Source organism: Rhinoraja longicauda, chromosome 30 (genome assembly GCF_053455715.1).
Source record: "Rhinoraja longicauda isolate Sanriku21f chromosome 30, sRhiLon1.1, whole genome shotgun sequence".
NCBI lineage: Eukaryota > Metazoa > Chordata > Chondrichthyes > Rajiformes > Arhynchobatidae > Rhinoraja > Rhinoraja longicauda.
The window spans coordinates 11,200,916-11,217,969 of NC_135982.1; the positions used below are offsets into that span (position 1 = coordinate 11,200,916).

Here is a 17,054-nt window from a genome sequence, read left to right on the forward strand (position 1 = left end):
GTATTACCGTTTTCCTAATTTATTGTATGATTGATAATTATCTGTTCGTCACTGTGTTTACGGGCCTGTTAAGCTGTAGAAAGCAAAAACGTTTCACTGATCCGTTACCAGTACATACGACAATTATGTATTGCGGCACGGTGGCGCAGCGATAGAGTTGCTGCTTCACAGCGCCAGAGACCCGGGTTTGATCCTGACTACGGGTGCAGTCTGTACGGAGTTTGTACGTTCTCCCCATGACCTGCATGGGTTTTCTTCGGGGTCTCAGGTTTCCTCCCACACTCCTCCAAAGACGTGCAAGTTTGTAGGTGAATTGGCTTGGTATGATTGTAATTTGTCCCTAGTGTGTAGGATAGTGTTAGTGTGCGGGTATTGCTAGTCAGCATGGACTCGGTGGGTCGAAGGGCCTGTTTCTGCGCTGTATCTCTAAACTAAACTAAACTAAAATTAAACACTCTTGACTCTTGCCCTATTCCCAGACCAAGTCACTGGATAGAGAACAAGAATAGGGTTTAAAAGCTTAAATGGTTTTCCCGGTTTGAATCCAGTATTGGTGTCTAAATGTCATCAGTGCCACACTGGTGTGTGTGAATCAACTGGTTTCCAGATGAACTTGCTGAGCTACTGAGAAAGCTGGCTGTAAGTGTCTAAACATTTCTGTTCTGTGTTTGTTGCAGATACTACACAATGGGAACTTTTATATACATGAAGACTCTGGTGTTAATGGGTATTGCACAAGGTAAGGAGAAGGGTAACTTACCAGGGATTTTGCATATCTTTTATTCATTGTTCATTCTTGCCACATCATCGTCTATATCTCGCATTTCTCTTATCCCTAACCAGTCTGAAGAAAGATCTCGACCCAAAACGTCACCCATTCCTTCTCTCCAGAGATGCTGCCTGTCCCGCTGAGTTACTCCAGCTTTTGTGTCTATCATATCATATCATATCATATATATACAGCCGGAAACAGGCCTTTTCGGCCCACCAAGTCCATGCCGCCCAGCGATTCCCGTACATTAACACTATCCTACACCCACTAGGGACAATTTTTACATTTACCCAGCCAATTAACCTACATACCTGTACGTCTTTGGAGATCCTCGGTTTAAACCAGCATCTGCAGTTCCTTCCTACACACAAGCTTGGCAAAACTTGATTTTTATTTTTAATAGCTTCCACATTAAAAAAATATTTATCATTGTTTCTTTGTGTAGGAAGGAACTGCAGATGTTGGTTTAAACCGAAGATAGACCCAAAAAGCTGAAGGAACCCAATGGGTCAGACAGCATCTCTGAAGACAAGGGATAGCTGAGGTTTCGGGTCGAGAGCCTTCTTCAGTCTGAAGAAGGGTCTCTACCCGAAGCCTCAGCGACACCTTTTCTCCAGAGATGCTGTCTGACCCGCTGAGTAACTCCAGCTTTTTGGGTCGAACATTGTTTCTTTCTAGGCATTCATATTGATTTTAACTGATTATATACAGGTCTGCCCCAAATACAGTTCAAAGAACAACGTGCTGGGGGAATTCAATGAGTCAGGCAGCATCAATGGAGGGACAAGACCCTTCTTCAGACTGATTCTGACCTGAACTGTCACTTGTACATTCCCTTGACAGACACTGCCTGACCCGGCGAGTTCCTCCAGCACTTGCAGTCTCATGCAACTCTACATGAGTAGACATTTTATGAATGAGAGTATCAATCAATAAATCGTATCTACTTTAATTTAACGTGATCATTCGGCTGAAATGTTACAGGGACAAGAACGAGGAAATGAAAAAGCATAAAAGATCTTCAACTTCTGTTAATCACTGGAGTGAACATATTCATGAATTTAGTTACTTTCAAAGGAAAATACTTTTGGTGAACTGTTAGAGTTAGGTAATTCCAATAAAAAAACGAAATCTGCCAAGCCTAGAAGGGAAAGTATATTTTGCGATTGCTACAAGCACAGAGTTTCGTTTAGTTTAGAGATACAGTTTGGAAACAGGCCCTTCGGGGGTACCGTCCACGCCAACCATCGATCAACCGTTCATACTAATTCAATGTTATCTCACTTTCTCATTCACTCCCTACACCAGAGGGGCAATTAGCAGAGGCCAGTTAATCTACAATCCGTGTCTTTAGGATGTGGAAAGAATCCAGAGAATCCGAATGAACCACACAAGGTCACAAGAACGTGCAAATTCCACGCAGACAGTACCCAAGGTCAAGATTGAACCCTGGTTTTTGGTGCTGTGTGGCAAGAGCTCTGGCAGCTGTGCCACTCTGCCAACTGAACAAAAGTGAAACTTATAAGCTTTCACTCCCCTACTTGCCCAAAGGCTTGTTGTTGACAGCTTTGCCTGAAGCATTACTAGTTTTAGACTGTTTGCCTTAAGACACTCGTTCCTTCTGCAATCTACAAAGGCAATTATACTTACTCCCTCTTGCAGAAATGGTATTGTTTGCTGTTTTAAACTCTGTTTAATAAGAGTCCATTGCAGCTCAGCATTGCTCCGTGGTCAGGGAGCTGTCTTCAGATATGCCTGAGGACAGAGCCACCAGAAGCTAATATATTTTGCATTTGCCAAGATTGTTTAGTTTAGAGATACAGCGTGGAAACAGGCCCTTCCGCCCAGCGAGTCAACGCCAACCAGCGATCCCCGCACATTAACACTACCCTACGCACACTGGGGACAATTTTACATTTTATACCAAGCCAATTAACCTACAAACCTGCTCTTTGGAGTGTGGGAGGAAACCGGAGATCTCGGAGAAAACCCACTCAGGTCACGGGGAGAATGTAGACACTCCGTACAGACAGCACTCATAGACAGGATCGAACCCGGGTCTCTGGCGCTGTAAGGCAGTAGCTCTACTGCAATGCCATCATGCTGACCATGAGTCCACTATTTTCACACTGGCCATTCCCTCTTCTCTCTCTCTTCGGGCACAAGGTACAAAAGGTTGAAAGCACGTATCAGCAGATTCAGGAACAATTTCTTCCCCTCTGTTATCAGACTACTGAACGGTCTTCTCATAAGCTAGGGTTATGAGAAGTTCGGTTCTTCCAATCTACCTCATTGTGGACTTGCTCTTTTTATATCAGCACTTTCTCTATAACACTAAAATATTGGAACACAATATTCTGCACGCTGTTATTTTTCCCTTCACACTACCTGTAGCACTCGTATATTTCTTGATTGTACTCATGTATGGTATGATTTAACTGGATACCATGCAAACAAAGTTTTTCACTGTAGCTCGGTACATGTGACAATAATAAACCAATAACAATACCAGTAGAAAACACAAAGTGCTGGATTAACTCAGCAGGTCAGGCAGCATCTGTTGGGGGGAATGGTCCATCCCTTCCACAGATGCTGCCTGACCCACTGAGCTCCTCCAGCACTTTGTGTTTTGCTCACGATTCCAGTATCTGTTCTTTCTTGTGTCACAAATGGCAATACCACCACTGTCATGCCAGTGGGATCAATGGCAAACCTTTGACTGGACTACAAAATGGAATCATTCTGTGATATGCTTCTATCCCCAACCAGAAACCCATTTGGATATTTATTTGATAATTTTACAGTTTGATAACTCACGGGGAAGACTGAAGCTGTTTTGTTTTGCCATCAATTATTAGGATATGAAATGTTTTACTGCATGTGCCCATTACGTTTAAGTTATTTAAAATGTCGGAATAATGAATATCGGGGAAAGAAGAAAATACTGTATGACAGACTGCAGATGCTGGGCTCATGAGTGAAAAAATAAACTGTTGGAGGTACTCAGTGGATGAGTCCTGACCTGCTGAGTTGCTCCTGCAATTCGTTCTTTAAATCAGGGAAAGAAAACGTGCTGAGACCATTAACCTCCAGTGGGAGTTGGAAGGGACACAATGGACTAATTGCGTCCATGTGCAAGGATAGGTTTCATGTTGAACAAACTGGATAGATTGAAATATGTGTGGAGAAGGTGATTCTGAAATCCACCATCAAACTGAAGTCACGTGAATTTATGAAATAATATTTATGAAATAATTTGGTATTGGAACTTAACCAAAGTTTCAAGGCTGATGCATTTGATAGATAATAATCATGTTAATTTAGTAAAATGAATAGAGATGCTCATAGCAGATGGATCTAAGGGGGTCTACCCAGATAGTAGAAATGGCATTAAAAGGTTGAAAAAGGTTAAAAAATATCCTTATGTATTCAGCACTGGCAAGATGGACTTTAGACTTGAGAGATGCAGTGCGGAAACAGGTCCATCGATCCACCAGGTCCCCGTCAACCTGGGATCACCCCATACACTATCACTATCCTACACACGCCAATTAACCTACAGACTTGTACACCCTTGGAGTGTGGGAGGAAATCAGAGAACCTGGAGGAAACCCACACAGTCACAGGGAGAGCGTACAAACTCCATACAGACAGCACCCGTAGTCAGATATTTGGAAATAAAGAAAACTTTTCAAAACTCCTGCCAGTCCACAAACAATGCTCTGGTAGCACAGTTCCACCGTTTCCAGGTGTTACTGAGATCACTAAATATTATGTATCACTGTAGAAGTCCAAAGGAATGAGAGAAGTGGGGAAATTGATGTCTGGGGCGTGGTGTCCAGTCAGAAATTGCGGTGGCTCGGAGATGGTGGCTGATATAACTACAAAGGCTCTACCAAGAGATGGAGATGAGGCAACAATTGGTTTCATCAAAGAACTGGAACCGGACCAAGGACAACGTTTATCTGCTACTGCTGAAGCTTATTGTACCATTTTCATTTTGCATTAAACAGAGAAGTCTCGCAGTCAAAGAAACAGATCAAATAATCAGATTTTGTTTCTACTATGATGGCCAAAAGGAAAAAAACAGTAAGGAAACTGTTTCACCTGACCAACAGCTTTATTTTCTTTAAAATTACATCCAGACGTTTAGACACAGTTAGAAGTAAAGTTTACAATTTTGTTCAATAACATTTTTTCATCTGAGACCTATTCTTATCTTCCTATTTTGTGAACTGATAGTGAATGTTATTTGTGGTCTCACATGTACAGTACCAGGCATGTGGAAATCTATTGTACATTGTAGATCAACAAGCAAGTAACATCTATTCCTATCTGCAACTTTTCTGAATGTCTGATTCAAATAGATTTGTTTTGATTTGTTTGCAATACATTAGTCATAATGTAATTATATATTGTCAGAGGAAATGGTAGACAGGTATAATTATGACATTTGAAAGACTCTTGGACAGTTAGATGGATAAAAAATGTTAGGGCAGGTATGGGCTATTGGGACCAGCTTGGTCAGCATGGATGGGTTGGGACAAAGGCCCTGTTTCCATGCTGTATAGTGGATCTATGTTGACACAATGTATGTAAGAAAATAACTGCAGATGCTGGTACAAATCAAAGGTATTTATTCACAAAATGCTGGAGTAACTCAGCAGGTCAGGCAGCATCTCAGGAGAGAAGGAATGGGTGACATTTCGGGTCGAGACCCTTCTTCAGACTGAGGAAGCCAGAGGAAGGAATATAGGTGGAGGGGGATGAGGAAGTGGGATGGAGAAATGGGTGCAAATCCAGGTGGGGAACAGAAATTAAAGAGGGCAAAATGGAGGGGGGATTGTAGGTTAGTTATCTGAAAGTGAAGAATTTAATGATTGTACTGTTAGGTTGTAAGCTATCAAAGTGGAATATGAGGTGTTGTTTCTCCAGTTTGAGTGTGGCCTCACTCTGACAATGGAGGAGGCCCAGGACAGAAAGGTCTGTGTGGGAATGGGAAGGCAAGTTAAAATGGTTAACAACCAGGAGATCCAGCAGGCCTTGGGGGACTGAGCACGTGTGCAGTGAAACGGTCGCCAAGTCTACGCTTGGTCTTGCCTATGTAATGGTAGCCGCATCGGGAACACTGGGTGCAGTGGGTGAGGTTAATAGAGGTGCACATGAACCTCTGTCTCACCTGCAAGGACTGCTGGGCTCCCTGGATGGATGTGAGGGAGGAGATGTCGGGGCAGAGTGTTATGTCTCTGTTGTTGAAGGGGAATGTACCTGGGGTGGGGGTGGTTTGAATGGGAAAGGATGAGCGAACTGAAGAGTTGCAGGGGAAGCAGTCTCTACGGAAAGCAGAATGGGGTGGAGATGGGAAGATGTGACTAGTGATGTAATCTCATTGAAGGTGGCGGGTGCAGTATAGATTTACTTTGATTTGCTAACAACATACAAGTCATGATGTAGTTATATATTGTCAGAGTAAGTGGTAGACAGGCACAGTTACAACATTTAAAAGACAATTGGACACGAGTGAACTGTTTCTTCACCTTGGGGTTCATCATTCCATGTTCCCATAAGAATTATTCACTAAGTTAATTAGATTTACGGATATGCTTGGTGATGCCAGGCAGAATAACAGATGGAATATCAGATAGTATAATGGTTACATTACTGGATTAGAATACAGCTCCCTAAACTACTCATCAAGATATTTAGTTTAAGTTTAGTTTAAAGATACAGCAGGGAAACAGGCCCTTCAGCCCACCGAGTCCATGCCGACCACCAACACTAGTTGTATATTATCACATCTTTTCATCCACTCATCTTTGTTTAGTTTAGTTCACTTTAGTTTAGTTTATTGTCACATGTACTGAGGTACAGTGAAAAGCTTTTGTTGCGTGCTAACCAGTCAGTGGAAAGACAATACATGATTACAATCGAGCCATTCACAGTGTACAGATGCATGATAAAGGGAATAACATTTAGTGCACGGTAAAGCCAGCAAAGTCTGATCAAAGATAGTCTGAGGATCTCCAATGAGGTAGATAATAGTTCAGGGCTAATCTCTAGTTGTGGCAGGATGGTTCAGTTGCCTGATAACAGCTGGGAAGAAACTGTTCCAGCACGCCAGGGGCAATTTTCAGAGGCCAATTAACTTACAAACCCTCACATCCTTGTGATGTGGGATGAAATCGAGGCACCCGTAGCAAACCCATGCGGTTTTAAGGAGAAAGTGCAAACTCCACAGAAACAGAACCCATGGTCAGGATCAAACCTGGGTCTCTGGCACAGTGAAGGAGCAGCTCTATCAGCTGTGCCTCTGTGCCGTCCGTGATTTAATTTGAACCCTGAAAGACAGCTCATGAATTTTCTATTCAAATAATTAAACGGATGTTGAATTAAAAAGTCAGCATCATTAATGGCGACTGCAAGACTACTAGTTATCATAAAAAAAACATCTGGTGTATTGGCGGAAGAAATCTGCTGCCCTTAACCTGACTGGTCTACGTGTGGTTCCTGACCCACTGATGTGGTTGGTGCGAATACTGACCACAAATGTGCAGCAAAGTATTGCAGATCCTAGTTTAAATCGCCAAAATGCTGGAGTAACTCAGCGGGTGGTTCCTGACCCACTGATGTGGTTGGTGCGAATACTGACCACAAATGTGCAGCAAAGTATTGCAGATCCTAGTTTAAATCGCCAAAATGCTGGAGTAACTCAGCGGGTGGTTCCTGACCCACTGATGTGGTTGGTGCGAATACTGACCACAAATGTGCAGCAAAGTATTGCAGATCCTAGTTTAAATCGCCAAAATGCTGGAGTAACTCAGCGGGTGGTTCCTGACCCACTGATGTGGTTGGTGCGAATACTGACCACAAATGTGCAGCAAAGTATTGCAGATCCTAGTTTAAATCGCCAAAATGCTGGAGTAACTCAGCGGGTGGTTCCTGACCCACTGATGTGGTTGGTGCGAATACTGACCACAAATGTGCAGCAAAGTATTGCAGATCCTAGTTTAAATCGCCAAAATGCTGGAGTAACTCAGCGGGTCAGGCAGCACCTCTGGAGAGAAGGAATGGTTGACGTTTCGGGTCGAGACACTTCTTCAGACTTTTGCCACACCCTTGCCAAAAACCTCAGTGACGCTTTCATCTGGATGCTAATTCCAGCTACTAATTATTGGTCAGAATGGAATAAATACTGTACCAATAAAACACAAACTGCTGGAGGAACTCAGCGGGTCAAGCAGCATCTGTGGAGGGAAATGGACGTCACCCATTTCCTTCTCTCCAGAGATGATGCCTGTTACTCCAGCATTTTGCGTCTACCTACTGACTACAAATGCCACCCTGGCCGGCAATGATCCTGTTTTCTGAACAATTGAACAAAATAGGTGACATTCATGAATCGAACCTGAATTCAAATATTTACAGTAGACTATCACAAAATGCTGGAGTAACTCAGCGGGTCAGGCAGCATCTCAGGAGAGAAGGAATGGGTGACGTTTTGGGTCGAGACCCTTCTTCAGACTGATGTCAGGGGAGGGGGGGTGACAAAGAAAGGATGTAGTTGGAGACAGGAAGGGAATGGGAAAACTGGGAAGGGGGAGGGGAAAGAGACGGACAGAGGAGCAAAGAGAAATCAATGTTCATTCCGCTGGGGTGTAAGCTGCCCAAGTGAAATATGAGATGCTGTTCCCCCAATTTGCAGTGGGCCTCACTGTGACAATGGAGTAAACTGATACAATCACTTTACAGTAGACTGATACAATCACCTTATCTTCTCAGCATTCAGTGAAGTTAGAATCTGAATGTGATACTGAAACTAACATCGCCCTTCATTCCCACCTGAGCTCCATTCAAACAGCTAATAAAGTATTAGCATCTTTTTCAGAAATCGATTAACCCAAAGCGCATCTTATAGTATCTTCATTTCAGACTTCCAGAAGTTCTGTATTATCTGACCGTTGCCAATATCTGTGCATCCATGACATAAAATCTCCAGTACAGATTGCAGGGACTGAGGTGAACGTGTTAACCATTTATCTATTATAACACCGCCACACCGTGCCAGAGACTCAGATTCAATCCTGACTTCTTCTGCTGTCTGTGGAGTTTGCATGTTTTCCCTGTAATCGTAAGGGTTTTCCTCCAGATGTCCTGGTTTTCCCCCACATCCCAAAGACATGCAGGTCAGTAAATTAATTGAGAGCTCTTAGAGTAGACAACAGCGCATCTTCTATCTTGAAAGCATGTACTACCAGTTTCAGGAACAACCTTTTCCCTGTTGTTATAAGACTACTAAATGGTTCTCCTATAAATTAACGTGTAGTCCCAATCCTCCGACCTACCTCATTGTGAACCTTGCACTTTTTCTCTGTATATGTAATGTCTTCTCTGTATTAACTTTTATTTATATGCTGTAACTGTAATTCTTTTGTTTTTGCACAATCCGCAGGCATTGCCACTTTCATTTCACTGCACATCGTGTATGTGCATGTGACAAATAAACTTGACTTGACTTGCTATACATTATGTCAATATATTTCATACTCTGGTATTTTTCTCTTTGCACTACTTGGTGTGGCTTGATTGTACTCATTTATAGAATGATTTGATTTGTCTAGATTGTACACAAATAAAAACTTTTCACTGTTTTTCGATATGTGTGACAATCATAGACCAATACCAAGTGTCTAGGCACAATGCAGTTTCATGGCTGACTTCAACAATTCAATAAACTTGCTTTCTCTGTCGTTGTCCACATCTCATATACGCTCAGTGTTTCACCCTCCACTCACATGGCCAGACTTTCAGGCCATTTCCTACACCTCTGCATTTCACAGCTTTTATGTTCCATTTCACTCAACCAACAACAACTTTTCCCCACAGCAAGATTAGTCTCAGCCTGTTGGAGATATTTCCTGTTTTATATCAAGGTGGGAAAGGTGTAGAGAAGATTTACGAGAATGTTGCCAGGACTCGAGCGCCTGAGATATCAGGAGAGGTTGACCAGGCTAGGACTCTATTCCTTGGAGCGCAGGAGGATAAGGGGTGATCTTATAGAGATGTACAAAATCACGAGAGGAACTGATCGGGTAAACACACAGAGTCTCTTGCCCAGAGTAAGAGGTCATGGGTTTAAAGTGAGTGAGGAAAGATTTCATAGGAACCCGAGGGACAACTTTTTTTACACAAAGGGTGGTGGGTGTATGGAACGAGCTGCTGAAGGAGGTTGTTGTGGCAGGGACTATCACAACGTTTCAGAAACATTTAGACAAGTACATGTACAGGGATAGGATAGGTTTCAAGAAATATGGGCCAAACGCAGGCAGGTGGGACATATTGGTCAGTGTGGGCAAGTTGGGCTGAAGGGTGTTTCCACGCTGTATTACTCTATGACTCTATTTCCTTTTGGCAGGTCTGGCCCAGGACAGAATTATTGGAGGATATAAGGCAGCCCCTCACTCTATCCCATATCAAGCCTCCTTGCAGATACGATCCGTGCATTACTGCAGTGGAAGTTTAATTAGCCGCCGATGGATCCTCTCTGCAGCTCACTGCGTGAAACCGTAGGTTTCTTCCAACATAAATCGCATCTATTTAAATGGGAGGTCAATTTTAAAGGGCTCCTGCTGCACGATGTAACCTGTGATTGTTTTTGTCGTCCTAGTCCTTACCTCATCACTGTTGTCCTGGGAGAGCACAGCTTGTCTAAGTCTGATGGCAATGAGCAGTACTACAGAGTCACTAAGCTTATCATATTTCCATATTACCAACCGGCCACGTTCAAACACGACATCATGCTTCTGAAGGTGAGTTATTTTGACGTGGGCTTGCTGGGGCCGAGGGTGATGGGGAAGCAACCTTTGAAAACACCAGCGCCCAGCAGTCCCACTTAGAGAACGAGCTGAGGTGCAGGGTGGGGGCTGTGGGGCGATGGAAGTGGGGGGGTGGTGGGTGGTGGAGGATTCAAGGCATGAGAGGGAATGGCTAACCAGGGAGGAGGTGGCACCGTGGCGCAGCGGTAGAGTTGCTGCCTCACAGCGCCAGAGACCCAGGTTTAATCCTGACTATGGGTGCTGTCTGTTCAGAGTTTGTACATTCTCCCTGTGACTGAGTGGGTTTTCTCCGGGTGCTCCGGTTTCCTCCCGCACTCCAAAGATTTGGAGGTTAATTGGCTTCTGTAAATTGTAAATTGTCCCCGGAATGTAGGATAGTGCTGGTGTACAGGGCTATCGCTTGTAGGCACGGACTTAGAGGGGCCTATTTCCGTGCTGTATCTCGAAAGTCTAAAGGTGATTGGAGAGAGAGGAAGCTGAGAGTGGCAGGATCCACGGGGAATGGGAGAGCGAGGGAGGAGGTTGGGGGAGACTGGGGGAGGGGATCACTGTGGTGGTGGGTGTGGGCTGAGGAACACAAAGAGCACAGTTACATTGCCTGCATTCATGATGTACGGGTGGGTTGTGTGTGCTTTGCCTGTGTCTGTGTGCATTCTAAATCCATGCGGCGTCATAGAGTCATACATCACTGACCCAACTCATCCATGCCGAACAAGAGGCCGCATCTAAGCTAGTCCCATTTATTCACACCTAGCCCATATCCTTCTAAACGTTTGCCTATCCATGTACCGGTCCAAATGTCTTTTAAATGTTGTTATTGTACCTGACTCAACCACCTCTTCTTCAGCTCGTTCCATACACTCACCATCCTCTGTGTGAAAAAAAATTGTCCCTCAGATCCCAGTTAAACCTTTCCACTCTCACCTTAAACCTTTGCCCTCTATTTCTCGATTGCCCTACCCCAGGAAAAAGACTGTGCATTTACCCTCTCTATGCCCCTCATGGATTTATACACCTCTTGGCTTCACGTCCTGCACAGACCAAAAGGGCCTGTTCTTGTGCTGCACTTTTCTATGTTCTATGTTCGGGACTTGTTAGCAGGTCGTCTGAGTTTTGTTACACTTCCATGTGATCACCAGTATGTCTGCTACGCCTGTATGTGGGTGTTATTTTAATACAAACTTTTGTTTGATTCTTCAGACCGATGTTTAAACAAATCAATTTAGTAAATGTAATATGTCAGATGAATAAAAATATGTAACACATCTTTTAAAATATATCAGATAAACAAACCAGCAAACCAGAATGCATATATCAGCCCCATACCGATTCCAACTTCTCGTAAAACGGTGGTGAAAGGTACGTTATGTACAGTGTCAGGATGGGGGGTCACCACTGTTTTCAGTTACAGCCTGTCAGACGTTCTCATGGCTGTTCGAGTTCCAATCATTTCCCTCTACAAGTGCAACAGACCCTCCTCGTACAATGGAAGAGTGAATATCTACATGATCTGTGCAGGCTACTCCAGCGGAGGCAAGGACTCTTGTCAGGTATGTAACGTTGACCGCTCCAATGTCCTAGTTGTCGTCACTTTTCACCGTGGCAGCTACTCTGCGCGGTTTGTAGAATGTTTCACATTCAGGGTGCAGTTTGACAGAAAGACCCACCACGTGCGATTGCTCAGAAGCAAGAGAGAAACACAGCTAGGTTGGGGGCATCCATCACACCGGAAGAGGCCAAAGCTAGCTCCAATTTGAATACAAACCCCCAATGAGGAATGCATTACTGCTGCAATCTAATGGCCATCTCTGCATTAGGTTTAGCTTAGTATGGTTTAGTTTAGTTTAGTTTGGTCTGTTTAGTTTCGTTTAGAGATACAGCACAGAAACAGGCCCTTTGGCCCACCGAGTCTGTGCTGACCAATGATCCCCGCATGTCAGCATTATCCTACACACACGAGGGTCAATTTACAAATTTTACTAAAGCCAATTAACCCACAAACCTGTACCAAGCCAATTAACCTACAAACTGGAGTGTGGCTGGAAACCAGAGCACCCGGAGAAAACCCACACGATCACGGGGAGAATGTACAAACTCCGTACAGACAGCACCCGTAGCCGGGTTTGGGTCTGTGGTACTGTAAGGCAGCAACTCTACCGCTGCGCTGGGTTGCTAGACGATGAAATGTTCCAATTCACGTGTAGATCCAATGCCAGAGAGGGTAAATGATCCAAGGTTTTCTCGCTGCATGTGAAATGCATACACGGGGAGATTGGCTGTGATAATTTTGAAGGCAACTTCAGGTTCAACCAACACATCACTAGGGCGAGACATAGGAAAGTGCAGATGCTGGAATCTTGAGCAAAAATGAAAGTGCTGGACAAACTCATTTGGTCAGGCAGCATCCGTGGAGGGGAATGGATCGACGACGTTTCAGGTTGGGAACATTCTTCAGACTGAAGAAGGGTCTTGTCCCAAAATGTTGTCTGTCCACTCCCTCCACAGATGCTGCCTGATCAGCTGAGTTCTTCCAGCATTTTAATTTTTGATCAAATTACTGGAATGATTTGGCACTTTCGGAAGGGAAAGGAGGAAGCTTCTCAAACACCAGGCACTTCAACGCCATCGGGTCCATACTGCCAAGTCCCAGTTATCCCAAACTCACCTCCACTCCCTGCACACCAGGAAGGCAATTTACAAAGGCTAATTCACTCACTAACCCGCACGTCTTTGGGATGTGGGAGATAACCTGGAGTAAAACCCTGCAGTCACACAGAGGGAACGTGAAAGATCCACACAGACAGGAACTGAGGTCAGAATTGTACGAAGGTTGGTGGCGTCACCAGCATTTCCATTGTGCAAGCCCTCGAAAATAGAAAGAGTACATTTTTCTACTCTATAAAATTCCTTCTATGAAATCCCATGAGCGGCATGGTGGTGCAATGGTAGTGTTGCTGCCTTACAGCGCCAGAGACCCGGGTTCGATCCCGACCACGGGTGCAGACAGCGGTGTTTGTACATTCTCCCCGTGACCTGCGTGTGTTTTCTCTGAGATCTCCAGTTTCCTCCAAAGACGTACCGGTCTGTAGATTAATTGACTTGGTAAAATAGCTAATTGTCCCTAGTGTGTGTGTGGATCGCTGGTCTGTACGGACTCGGTGGGCCAAAGGGCCTGTTTCCGTGCTGTATCTCTAAACATGGTGAAGGTAAAATCTAAAATTTAGTTTAGTTTAGTTCAGTTTAGATTAGTTTGTTGTCACATGTAATGAGGAACAGTGAAAAGCTTTTGTCACGTGCTATCCAGCCTTTCACAGTGTACAGATACATGATAAAGGGAAGAACGTGAATTACGTTTAGCTCAAGATAAAGCCAGTAAAGTCCGATCAAAGATAGTCCAATGAGGTGGGTAGTAGTTCAGGACTGATCTCTCTCGTTCTGTTAGGGTGGCTCAGTTGCCTGATAACAGCTGGCAAGGAACTGTCCCTGAATCTGGAGGTGTGCGTTTTCACACTTTTGTACCTTTCTTGATGTCTTCTCACCCGGATTCTAATTAAATGCCGCTTTGACTTGCAGGGCGATTCTGGAGGGCCGTTGATCTGTGATGGAGTCGTTCAAGGAATTGTCTCCTGGGGTATCAGTTGTGCACATTACAAATACCCAGGAGTTTACACAAACGTAGCCAAATACATCAGGTGGATTAAAAATAAGATAATGTTTTGAGTACAACCACACTCACCATTCCTGGTTACTTATGGAAATACTTTAGCTTATACCCGGTGAATCATTATTTTTTTTTGTTGCTTACGTTAGTCCTAAACCCCCCCCCCCCCCCCAAATTTTCCAAAATTGCCTTTTGTTGTAGGGCCAATTATTGCAACACACAATTATTCAAGCACTAAAAAAATTAATTGAATTGAATCTGGCAACTAACAATTTGTCTTGAATTATAATCATTAAGTTCAACAGAATTGACACCCATGGAGTTAATTGTTGACAAGAGAAATATCCTGCTGTGAAACTTATGGAACCTCCACTTGCCAGTGTCAATTCGGGAATGAATTTTGTCTTGAAGACCAGGCTATTTTTTTCTTTTATTAGCGGAAGGAGCAGCCTTCCTCATTATACGCATTACAGCTTTGCGCTTCAGGTTACCAAGCAATTGCTTTGTGCCTTCAGTAGCTGTAACTCCATGTCCGACACAACTCTTCCATTATCTTTCACTGCAGTGGTTTGAGCGGGTACCACGAGCCCCATCAGTTTTGCTTACTGCTTCTTTTCTTCTGGGCCAATATTCACCTGCTAAATCCCAGTTCGGACACTTTTAGCCAATGGTTAACCATCCAGCCACTTTGGGCCTTCCAGATGCAATCCACGGGGATTCCACTGTCCTCTTCATAGGATCGTACAGCACAGGATCAGGCCACTCAACCCAACTCGTCCACACCAACCCCTCCTTATTAATCCTGTCACCTCTACCCCTCGGTCCATAGCCCTGTATGTAAACCTGATCCAAGTGCTTATTTCAACACTTCCTAAATGCTGTCTGTGACACAACCTTAACCACTATCTCAGGCAGTTCACCTTCCTCTGGGTGTAGAAGGTTCTCCTCATGTCCTCTTTAAATCTCTCTCCCCCCCCCCCCATGTCTTCTAGTTTTATCTGCCTCTGGTATGAGGAAAAGTTTCCTGTAGTCTCACCTATCTGTAATCCTCAACCTTTCTAGGCCTCAATCATGATCCCTCTTCACCTCCATCGCTCCAGGAACAACAGACCTAGCTTATCCAGCCTCTCCTCATGGCTGAATATTCCATCCCTGGGAACATCCTAGTGAATCCCCTCTGCATCTTCCCCAGTGCCATCACATCACAACCTTCCTATAGGGTTTTGACCAGAACTGCATGCAGCACTCCAGCTAAGGTCTAACCAAGGCTTTATAAAGTTGAAGCAACCCCTCCCTACCTCTGCACTCAAAATGCCCTCCCTGTGCCACTTTCTGCATTTCTTTTTACTATTGAGGGAGTACAGCGTAGGTTCACCAGGTTAGTTCCCGGGATGGCGGGGCTGACATATGATGAAAGAATGGATCGACTGGGCTTGTATTCACTGGAATTTAGAAGGATGAGAGGGGATCTTATTGAAACATCTAAAATTCTTAATGGATTGGACAGGCCAGATGCAGGTAAAATGTTCCCGATGTTGGGGGAGTCCAAAACCAGGGGTCACAGTTTAAGAATCAGGGGTAGGCCATTTAGGAATGAGATGAGGAAAGACTTTCTCACACAGAGAGTTGTGAATCTGTGGAATTCTCTGCCACAGAAGGCAGTGGAGGCCAATTCACTGGATGTATTCAAGAGAGTTAGATATAGCTCTTCGGGCTAATGGAATCAATGGTATTTGGGGAGAAAGCAGGAACGGGGTACTGATTTTGGATGATCAGCCATGATCACATTGAATGGCGGTGCTGGCTTGAAGGGCCGAATGGCCTACTCCTGCAACTATTTTCTATGTTTTCTATGTTTCTATCTTTCATTCATTTGTTCTATGTGCTGTCTATATCTCTCGTTCCACTTTCCCGACTCTCAGTCTGAAGAAGGTTCATCACCTATTCCCATAGACCTTCCTAACCACTGTATCGACCTGTGTTGCCACCAGCAAGGATCTATGAACCTGTACTCCAAGATCCTCTGGTTCTTCAATGCTCTCTAAGATGCCTTCCCGGCTTCATTAGTACTTCCTACTCACGTTGTTTTGGCCTCTCACTCGCAGATCCATAGGGAATGCTGAGCTCTCGGCTAAGCCTACAGAATGATCAATAATTCCAGCTCATTCATGTGGAGACCACACCAACAATTAAAAAAAGTAGACTGCCTTCACAATGCTTGAGACACCACTAAAACTGTCAACAAAGCTGGTTATTAAAGATGTGATCCCAGTTACGTTATTATTAATAACGGACTCCCATTCCTTTCTTTTCAAGCCAGCCTCATTCCTATAATTACTTGCTCCACTTCACCGACTGAGGAGAAGGTGCAATCTAATCCTGGTCACCAAAACAAGATTATTTCAGAGGTTTGGAAACCTTGTGGCAGTCTGCAGGTTTTTATGGCAGGCAAACCCCGATCTACCAATTGTTAGTGCTAATGGAACAGAGAACATTGCACCACAAGGACAGGCCCTTCGACCCACAAAGACAGTGCCAAACATAATGCCAAGTTAAACTAATTTCCCCTGCCAGCATGTTATCCATATCCCTCCATTCTCTGCACGTCCATGTTCCTATCTAAAAGCCCCCTTAAACTCCACTATCATATCTGATTCGACAACCACCCATGGCAGTGCATTCCAGCTACCCACCACTCTCTGCGTAAATAAGGAAAGACACAAAAGTGCTGCAGTAACTCAGCGGGTCAGGCAGCATCCATGGAGAACATGGATAGGTGACATTTCGG

The 17,054-nt window shown here is 44.2% G+C and overlaps 1 protein-coding gene across 1 annotated transcript; it reads left to right on the forward strand.

The window, feature by feature from the left end:
• Positions 1-681: 681 nt before the first annotated feature.
• LOC144607905 (trypsin I-P1-like) lies at positions 682-14,325 on the forward strand. Its single transcript, XM_078425033.1, has 5 exons — positions 682-739; positions 10,185-10,335; positions 10,437-10,578; positions 11,889-12,155; positions 14,179-14,325. Exons 1-5 carry the CDS (start codon positions 688-690, stop codon positions 14,323-14,325), a joined length of 759 nt encoding a protein of 252 aa, XP_078281159.1. The 5' UTR covers positions 682-687.
• The last annotated feature ends 2,729 nt before the right edge of the window (positions 14,326-17,054 follow it).

Excerpts from the sequence above, each read along its gene's own strand:
- LOC144607905 (XM_078425033.1), top strand. The coding sequence starts at position 688 with ATGGGAACTTTTATATACATGAAGACTCTGGTGTTAATGGGTATTGCA. Across the intron at positions 740-10,184 it reads GTTAATGGGTATTGCACAAG|GTCTGGCCCAGGACAGAATT; the intron begins GTAAGGAGAAGG and ends TCCTTTTGGCAG. Across the intron at positions 10,336-10,436 it reads GCAGCTCACTGCGTGAAACC|TCCTTACCTCATCACTGTTG; the intron begins GTAGGTTTCTTC and ends TTGTCGTCCTAG.